General features: G+C 37.6%; 1 protein-coding gene across 1 annotated transcript; it reads right to left on the reverse strand.

Moving 5' to 3' along the window:
* Window positions 1-328: 328 nt before the first annotated feature.
* Window positions 329-4,062, reverse strand: LOC137992349 (ubiquitin carboxyl-terminal hydrolase 8-like). Its single transcript, XM_068837635.1, has 5 exons — window positions 3,871-4,062; window positions 2,941-2,981; window positions 2,612-2,660; window positions 2,287-2,367; window positions 329-1,407 (listed from the first exon to the last, which is right to left on the reverse strand). The coding sequence occupies exons 1-5, from the start codon at window positions 3,961-3,963 to the stop codon at window positions 1,306-1,308; spliced, it is 366 nt and encodes a 121-aa protein (XP_068693736.1). The 5' UTR covers window positions 3,964-4,062; the 3' UTR covers window positions 329-1,305.
* Between the last annotated feature and the right edge of the window lie 5,938 nt (window positions 4,063-10,000).

The following is a 10,000-nucleotide window of genomic DNA, read 5'->3' on the forward strand; positions in this document are numbered from 1 at the left end:
TGGACGATGGACTGATGTTTTTCTCGTCGTGCAATATTAGGGCCTTTTATATGAGAGAAAATAAGCCGCGGCTTACTCTGGCCACGATGTACAAAATACGCAAAAGGAACTATTTATACGAATATATATTCCCAGGTCAATATAAGCCGCGGCTTGAAAAAGACGTGAACGTAGATTTTGTACCATTTATACGGGGTGAACATTCGAGTCTTCTGTAAGCCGCGGCTTATTTTCTCTCATATAAATGGGGGTATGGCCCTATTGTGATTGACCATCTTCGGAAGTTCGTGGTTGACGAGCACCTTGATCATTCATTTGGCATGTTAGCTGTGTCCTTTCAACTTTTCAACTTTTATTTATCCCAACTAATGTCGATCGAGATACATAATTACTGTTCCTTTGTGTTCAAAATGGCTTTAGGGCAGCAAAAAAGTGTTTTTCTTAACCTGAAACCGTATAAAACAACCTTAAAATTGCTGAGAAAAAAATCGCATAATTTGCATTATTTATCGCATAATTGGCCTTTCTAATCGCACAATCTGCCCTGAAAAAATCGCATAATTTGCAATTTTTAATCGCACCCTATCAGAAGGCCTGACTTGTAGTCTCAGTTTTTAGCTTCTGGAAGTTTACCTCAAAAATAGCCCATTGCAATTGTCCTAGCAAAGTTTCAGAAAATCGGCATTTTCGCTACTTTCGGAAAAATTACCATTTCTCCTATTTTAACCTTTTTGCGACAGGTTTTTTTGCAAAGAAAGAAATCTAAAGGGTCCTAAAACTTTCAATACATACCAATTAGGATGTCAGGCAACTTGTTTCTCCTGCTAACTGTTTTAGCTTCTCCGTTTCCCCTTTTCCTCAAAAACCAACATTTGATTTGATTTGATTTGATTTGATTTGATTTGATTTGCGTTCATCTTTTGATTTCAGTTTACTGTGTCCCCAATTAGCGTTCCAGCGCCAGAAGAATAGCCACTTAAATAAAGTTCTTTTTTTTTCCCACGATTTATCTTTTGTACTGTTTAAAACAAAAGAATTTTTTTTTTTAATTATAATTGTTCCGTTTGGAAGGGCAAGCTTAAGATAAATGTGTAGCTCTGACTACTTTAAATTCCACTCCCAAAATCAATGCTATCTTAACAAAAACAAGCCCCATAAAGAAATAAATCGACCAGGTAAATCTGGTGACTCTTGCATTCAAATTGTCTAACATTCAATATCTTCACAGGGATTTCAATTTCCCACAAAAATCAAATAAGCATGATCTGCTATGGCCCCGATAAAATAATGTCTCCTTGTCAATTGCTACGTTCTCTGCATGTAAAATGATTTTCCTTGATTGTTAAGCTCCATTTCATATAGTGATTGCTCCGTGTATAACAGCTTGCGAAGCTGGGCTTTCCTGACCTGCGACAAAAAGAAACATCATAAACAGAACTAAATTCTTTGCACTTTTTGTAAACATACATCTTAAATGGACCGAAGACAGTGGCCTGGGAACCAAACGAATTTACTTTCTTTTGCTAAATGTATGACGAAATGTCCGTTTGCATTTAACACTAATGAGCTCCTTTGCAAAACCTTAATAAAACATTAGCTAGAATAGGACAGTTTTGAACAGCTATTTAGCTCAAGATGAGGACATTGATGGAGTGCTCTAAGAAGGACGAGAGAGCAAGAAGTGTTTGTCTGGGATTAGAACCTAGCACTTCCACTCCAACAGACCCTTGACTAGACAGCAGTTTTACATTTATAATCTTGCTTTGAGCAATAATTGTTAACTCTACCTGTCCCAACTAGAGGTCAAATTCCACAACCCTACGAAAACAGGGCAAAGGAGGCAAATGCATAGTATATGCTTTATTTATGCTTGGCTCAGGGGGTGGGGGAATGCTTCCATATCACTGCTACATTATAAAGACAAACACAACACAGACGCATAGGATTCAATAAAGAAATAAGAGCAGCATCCACTTTTATGTTGCAAAACCAGATGAGATACACACAAGAAAATTTAATTTAGTTTAATCTCTCACTGAAACACCCATTAACCCATTCACCCCTAAACCGGCCATGCTTAGTATTTAACTCTGTCTTACGCCAGAGTATAGTATTTAATTTACTCTGTCTAATGCCAGACAATTTTACTCGTCAATAGGGAAACTCCCCAAGGCAATGGGTTAAATTTGCCTCTGTCAGTAGTTCCAGTTAAAAACATTACTGTGTTTTAAGGATCTGGTTGGGTTTTAACACAACTGGCATACTAGTGCAAGTAATAGAACTTACAGCTGTTAATTCTTTGTTTGCCAAAGAAAGCTCGTCCTTTGTGTCCTCAGCCCACTGTTTCAACAGACGTTTTTCACTGTTCTACAATAAACCACACAATAATTTTATTTATGTCTTAACACATCTAATTTTCTCTGAGTTATACATATGTCAATTAACCAAGAAGGGATGATTTAAAAAACAAAAAAAAAAACATGCAACTTTTGACAACCTCGATATTGTAATTTAATTACATCAATAACATTGTACTTAGTGTACAGTGTTAGGATCCTCAGAGCCAACATGGCTGTGTCCTGACCCATAAAACATGTTTAATGGTACACACCTCTTCTTGCTTTTCCATCCATTCAGATATTTGATTAACTCTTATTTCACTGAAAATATTGATAAACATATGATTACAGTGGGTTTTTTTAATGGATGTAGAGGTAATGTTATTACGGCCTTATGTGCGGGCACGCACAACGACGATTAAGTGAATAAGGGGTTGTTATTAATCATTGACTCCTAAGTTTGACAGACCAATCAAAAGAGGGACTTTTCACAGCTGTAGGCCTAAACATCCTAAAATAATTCAGAAGTGACTTCTTGTCTTGTTAATTTTAGTTACTTTGTGCAAATGAGGCTAAATTTTAGGTCGAGAATGGATCTTACCTTTTCACTTTTGCTTCTTGTTCAGAGTTGAGTTCATCATTCTGGAAAGGAGAGTACAATGACACACAGTACACATACCTTTCACGGTTCAAATTATAGTGAATCATAGTGAATTTTATAGTCTAGTGAATTTTTCTGGGTTCTGCTGACAGGGGTCAGTGTTTGTTTCATTTACACACTCAGGGAGAATGTGTTTCTCTTGGATGTTACACTTTGAAGTTTTCTTTTGCAGTTTATTAGATCGACTTTCCTGTTGATTTCTCTTAATTATCATTATTATCAAGAAGTGAGACATCAGGAAACATTTGACAGTAGGATCAAGGCCAAAATTTGCCTCATCAATACCGAAGTTATATTATTTATTTGTTTATTTATTTATTTATCTACTTATTTATTTATTTCTTTATTTATTTATTCATTTGTTTTTGGAACGCTAATTCATCAAGATCATCGCTTGAACACCCTCAATACTAATGACGTATCAAAGTTCTAATAATTCATAAATCAGATATCTATAGCTCGTACAGTACTTTAACTTCCTCTCGAAAGCACTTCTTTAATGGCTCAAGGCGCTTTGTTCTTTATTCACAAGCAAGTTTAAAAGAACAACTTTCAAACACTTTATAATCTTCAGCTATCTTTCTCGATCACTTTGAAGTTCGAATCAATCTATACCGCAATCTATACCGCGAGTTTAAAGTAAGTCTGATATAGTCATTATTAGAATTTTTAAACTATTCCTGTCAATGTCAGTTTGCGCTTGATATAAAAAGAAAAAGGGCCGCCGTGACACTATAGATTCTTTCTTTTCATTGTCCTTGGGCTTCAGATTAAGCTAAAAGCACGCAACGATGAATAAATATACCTAAGTCTTAAGTTTTAATTAAGCTTAATAGTACATGAATTTATCCGATCCACAAACCCACAAACCTTTATTCTTTCCTCCTGTCTTTTTAGAGCTTTTCGGAGATTTTTCGTTCCTGGTCGCTCAACTTCGTATCTATAATTCGTTGCCATCGACATCTTGAGAATTAAGAGAGCTGGAAGTTCAAAATCTCAAGGGAAATTCAGATGTAAGTCTGCAAATCTTCGGATCACAACAATGGCCACCAGTAGTGGAAACAAACGACAGCGTTGCCGTGGCAACGGAAGACACCCGACCCAGTGTCTTTGGCTTGAACGCTTATTTTCTGAAATTCAGCCGTCTCCTCCCTAACCTCTTCTTTTTTCGGTATTTATATTGAACCCTGGGTTCCCCGTTAATGCTTTATGGGATAAACATATGGAGACGCCAACAAATATATTTCGAAGATAACAATATTGATCTTTGGTATGCCATTGATTAAAATTCGTTGTCTTCAGAAAAGCAACGACACCAACAATGTTCTTGCGTTTTTACCGAGTATCCATATATGGTCATAGCTTGCTAGAAAATTTCCTGTTGGCTTGCGAATAAGGGATTAGGAGTGAGTTTTACTCCACTGCTCGAAGAGCTAGAGAAAATCAAGTAGGAGTGTAAATAGCACATCCATTTTTGCCGACTAGGCAGGAAAAGAGTGTAAAGAATGATATGAAAGTAGGTGCCAATACAACGAACTACAAATTCTCGATCAGATATCCGAAGAGCGTCTCCTGCTTCAATACTCTAAGAATCTTTATTCTAACGAAAGTTAGCACATGAAAGTCATATATATTTGAACTGCGAAGAGAAACAAGTTTTAAGATGCTGATCATGATCATCGCAGTTATTAATTAACGTTACTTGAGCAGTAACAGAAGGAAAGCCTGAAGTTTTCGAACCCTGATCCCCTGCGACATCGGTGCAGTGCTCTTCCATTTGAGCTATCAAGCCCATAAGGGATTTAAATATGCCGAAAGTTAATATATGAAAGCCACATATATTTGGACTACCGAGAGAATCATGCATGACAGTTAAGATGCTGATCATATCGTGCTAATTAATAACTGCTGCTTCAGATGTCCCTCCTTAACCTGGTCAATTCGTGGTCCTTTGTCGTCTGCAATTTTTTTTTTCTGCGGTATTTTCGATTCTTGTTAACAGCCCTTTTCGCCTTGCTGGCAAAATCTTTGTCACTCTCGCGACATTTGCGAAATTCGTGGCTTTCAGATAACCCTCTGAGACCTGGTCACTTACAAATACAAATAACATTTATTAGGGCTCCCGTACGGGGTTCTTCCGTCCCTAATTTACAATGTTACACTAATCGATACCATAGTTAATCGAGGGACTGGTTATGAAACCTTAGAACTTTCAAAAGCGAGAACAATGTTGTTGCAATCGATGTTGAATTGACCGTGACCCTGCACAATCTTTTGTTTTCGCTTCGCACGGGTTCGCAAATTAGTTGCGCATAATTTAATTGAATGATTTGATTGGTTATCTTCTCGAAAAAAGGTGTGTTTTGTGCAGGGTCAAGGCCAAAAATACGGACAAAAACATGAAACAAAGGAACTTGTCCAGTTTCATAACCATTTCCATGCATTAACTATGATACGAACAATAAAAATAACAGAATGCGAAAATAAAGTGTAAATAAGAGGTGAAAAGAATGAAAACTATTGGAAGTGTTAAGCAAACAGCTTTGCGCGGATAGAATCACTTTGTTTGTTTAATTTTGGCTTAAGGTCCGGAATAAAAAACATTTCAAGAATCAAACAATCGAACTTGTTCGAGCACTTCCTCAGGACCCTAAAGTTCTTGGCGATTTCACATGGCTCGATTCCATGTTGTTCTCTCACATGATTGCCGATTACCGATCGTTTATGCTCCTCGACACGTTGATATAAGTGTCGGCTTGTAAAGCCGACATAATCTGCATCACACAGATCACACTGAAAGGAATATACAACGTTTTGCTGGTTGACAATTGGAGGTTTAGGTTCCTTAGCTTTAGGCCCATCTTTGATCTTGCGGCTTGTAAAGACAGGATGCACTTCGGTATTTATCTTTCGGCTAAGATCACTAAGTTGCTCGTGTAGTTTGTTTGCTGATCTCTGAGCTTTGAAAGGGCAGGGGTATTCTAACGGGAATTTCACCTGCTTGTTGCGGGGGGCGTGTGCTCCCAGTCACCTTCATTTCAATGAAAACCCTGATGGTGTTTTGTATGAGGGGCTCTGGATGATACAAACGTGTGAAGATCTCCTTCAGGCGTTCGCATTCTTGATGAAAAAGTTGCCAGTTTGAAGAAAGTTTAAAACCACGGTTCAGCATTGTTTTTAACAGAGAATGTTTGTACTTCATATCGACGTGGCTATGGTAGTGCAGAAGCAGCCAAACTAGAGAGATCGCGCAACTCTCGTGGCAATGAATTCCGCGTGTGTGCGCCGCGATACTGGAACGACTTTTGGGCCAGCACTGTGCGGCACCTAGGAAGATTAAGATCGTTTGTGTTCCTAGTGTTATAGCTATGAACCTGGGACCTCTTCTGAAATATATTTACTATATTATTTATGCATTTGAACACGCGAAAGACGTCTCGAAATCTAAAAGCCTCTCTTACTGGAAGCAGCTTCAACTCTCCTTGGCTCCTTGTCGTGTACAGAATTTGTTGTTGTTGTTGTTGTTTTTTTTTTTTTTTTTGGCGATATTTGCGATTCTTCTTCGACATTTGCGATTCTTGTGACTATTTTTTTGATACCTTTGCTATTCTTGTTAATCTTGATGGGGCTTCCCCAAGGAAATTCGTTTCAATTATTATTGCTAAAATTGTTATAACAATTTGCTAGCAGATTTTTGCTAACGCTTTTAATTCTGGACATTTATCTCCATTTATTACATAGAAAGGAGTGTTTAATTTACTGGAAAATACACCACTCATAAAATTCATACGAAACTACATCCGGGACCCGAGTGGCGTAAGCGAGTGAGGATATAACACAAACAGCGGTGATAAACATTGTATTCCAACGCATTTGTATAAAACTTGACGTTTCGTATGCTAGTCAACACACATTTTCAAAAGTGACCGTTACAATTTTTAAAAACTATATATATATCGTAAACAATAGGGGTCTGGAACCTAGACTGAGAAAAATGATCTGCAGCAGTACGTGTCTAGACATAATGAAAAGTAATAGCTAAAACAGCAATAACTTCTCACTGCTGATATTTACATTAAGGGAAGGCTTTAGCTCTTGAATGAACAAAGTCTCTTTAACTTTACAGTGAAAGTCAGTTTTTCCGGACGCTAAAATGTCAAAGTGATCCCATTTAATGTCGTGGCCAGTGGTTTTCACATGATCAGCAATGGCTGATGAATGGTCACTTTTAGATAGGGCCTTGAAATGTTCTGTTTTTCTGTCGTGGAGTCTTCGTTTTGTTTTGCCAATGTAGAATTCATCGCAGTTCCAGCAGACAGCTTTATAGACGACCTTGGACCTCTGAGATCGGTTCAATCTCAAGATCATATTCCACAACACACGCCGCATCAACTCCTTTTTTCCATACAAAGATCGCTTGAACCGATCTCAGAGGTCCAAGGTCGTCTATAAAGCTGTCTGCTGGAACTGCGATGAATTCTACATTGGCAAAACAAACACAGTCTCTCGCCACCGATGTGGACAGCTTGTCTTTGAAAAATGAGCACAGACCTAAATTTAGGGTTAAACTTCCCTTTTTGGAAGGCAAAAACCCTGAATATTTTTCACTGTTTTGTATGTATATAAATGGGGCATTATAGGCCTGTAAAGCATGATGCTATTATGTCGTCGGATTTGAACCCCTCAGTTCGCATGCCGGATGCATTGGACTAGCAAAATGAGCTAATTTAGTGTGGGTTTTATAGATTTCATTGATGACGATATAATAAATAGCCAAGTTGTTAGCCCAACAACGCCAACAGTTTTGTATTTGTCTCTAACCGGATTTCGATGTCACAGCAGTATAAGCTAGTATAGCTATAGTGCGACCACTTGCAAAGCGCACGGTTTTCATAATTGAGTACTTAATTTGTATCAATGCCGGGGATAAGTGTCGACATAAAACGTAATTTCTTGCACGTAACACAAAGGCGCTTTGAAACGATCTTCAAAGAAACTGATGCCAAAAATTGAAGGAGATGAAAATGACACGTGCAGTAAATAGTAAACCGAACGAAACTGCTGCAGTAACATGAAATTTTAATACATGCTGATAAAGACTTGGATGGAGAAAACATCATAACAAGAACTTTGAGAAAGTTTTCATTGAGACGTTAACTAACAGAAAATCTTCCAGATTGACTAACAGCGGAACCTTGTTTCCCATTAAAAGGTCCTTTCATCTTGTGACGACATGAAATTTTCTGTTAAAGTGCCCATGAAGTAAACAATATATTTTGCTTACTTTAAAAACCTTTCAAAGTGATGAAAAATGGTGTTTTCTATTTTGAAATATCTTCTCTCGTTCCAGAGATATTCAAGTTTTTTTTCAAAAATGTATGACGTCCCCAACTTATCACATGACTTTTAAGTCACAAAATTGCAAATATCTCCGAAAACAGTGGATGGGTGTTTTTCAAACTTGGCAGCGGTAATCTACGTCAAGTGAAGTACAAAATAATAGCCTCTATGCTGTTATCATGGCAACCATTTTTGCTGTTGAGTCTGTTTAAAGGTAGCATTGAGTTTGGCGTTTATTGTCGTAATAAGATATGTACGTTCACTCTCGAGAAGCTTATACAGAGATGTAAAGCATTATGGGCAGCGCAAGCGATTCAAGTCTGACCATCTGCCTGTACTTATCTGTTCAAAATCCGAGAATTTTGGTTCATTGCAAACAGGGACTGGAAAAGCGACTGTTGCCATGGCAACATCTTAATGGGTCTCACTTTGTGCCTTATCTGATGTACGTTTGAACAATACCCATCCAATATTTTCGGACATATTCTCAATTTTGTGATTTATAACAGTCATGTGTACAGCTTGTGACGTCATCAATTTTGAACAAAAACTTGAATATCTCGGAAACGAGAGATGTTCCAAAATAGAAAATACCATTCTTCATCATTTTTAAAGGTCTTTTTAAAGGCAAAAGATATTTTTTACTTCATAGGCACTTTAATTTAAAAGAAAATGACCGTTGGAAAATCTACACTACAGGGTTCTAATTAATTACAGAATAGAGATCATCTCAGTGACGTGTTGTTTGTCAAACGTGGCAGATAATTACATACACAAAAAAGCAGTCGCCTGAAACTATTCTTATCTCGTAAAATTACTCATAGTCATGATCAATCAGCAGGTACTATTTGAATCACATGTACTCCTCTGCAAACAACTGGGGTTGATGAATTATTAAACAGTAGAATTAAACTCCTGCTCAGCTAATTAGTATTCAATAACTACTCTTGATACAGATCTCCACTGTATTCAGATGTCGTGCTACCACAGGGAGCGAAAACAATCTGTTTGTGCAACCAGCGTTCGTTTTTTAATGACAAATGTATTGGATTCACCGGTTACTTCTGTAGTGATATATCGATAATTATAATCCATCAAATATTTTCGCTCGCGCGCGATTGGTCTAAACGCGTCACGTGGGAGAATATTCCCCAGCTAAGACTGGGGAATATCCGAGGATATTCCCCAATGATATTCCCCAATTTTTAAAACCGACTTCAAGGATTCAAGTCTCACATTAAAATTAATGTTAGGATGGCAGAACGGTTTGCTTTCGTAACAGAAGAAGAGATAAACCTGCTGGTCGATAGAGCGGTACCAGAAAACACCAAAAAATCCACTTCATACGCTGTTAACGTTTTTGACGGTAAGCTGTTTGTAAATCGTATCCGCCACTTGTATTCACACAATTAAAAAAGTATGTTCTCCTTTCACTGAAATGTTGTACTTTTCCCCCAAGCATATTCTTTTAACTGAAGCGAAGTCTGTTCGAAATCTGGAAATGAATATTGAATGACGCGGTTTTGGAAGCCAATTGACAAACTTTGACGTGTTGACATATGCTCGGATATTTGTCCTTGGACATTATCTGTTCCTCGAAGCTCACAATTTTCCTCGAGCTTCGCTCTCGGAAAACTGTTCGCTTTTCGGAACAGATAAT

This window comes from Montipora foliosa, chromosome 2, assembly GCF_036669935.1.
Source record: "Montipora foliosa isolate CH-2021 chromosome 2, ASM3666993v2, whole genome shotgun sequence".
NCBI classification, from domain to species: domain Eukaryota; kingdom Metazoa; phylum Cnidaria; class Anthozoa; order Scleractinia; family Acroporidae; genus Montipora; species Montipora foliosa.

What these genes read in the sequence shown, in the direction of transcription:
- LOC137992349 (XM_068837635.1), bottom strand. Translation starts at nt 3,963, where the DNA reads ATGTCGATGGCAACGAATTATAGATACGAAGTTGAGCGACCAGGAACG. An exon ending in CAAGAAGCAAAAGTGAAAAG is followed by an intron (nt 2,661 to 2,940) that starts GTAAGATCCATT and finishes CAATATTTTCAG; the next exon opens with TGAAATAAGAGTTAATCAAA. An exon ending in CAAACAAAGAATTAACAGCT is followed by an intron (nt 1,408 to 2,286) that starts GTAAGTTCTATT and finishes TTTTTGTCGCAG; the next exon opens with GTCAGGAAAGCCCAGCTTCG.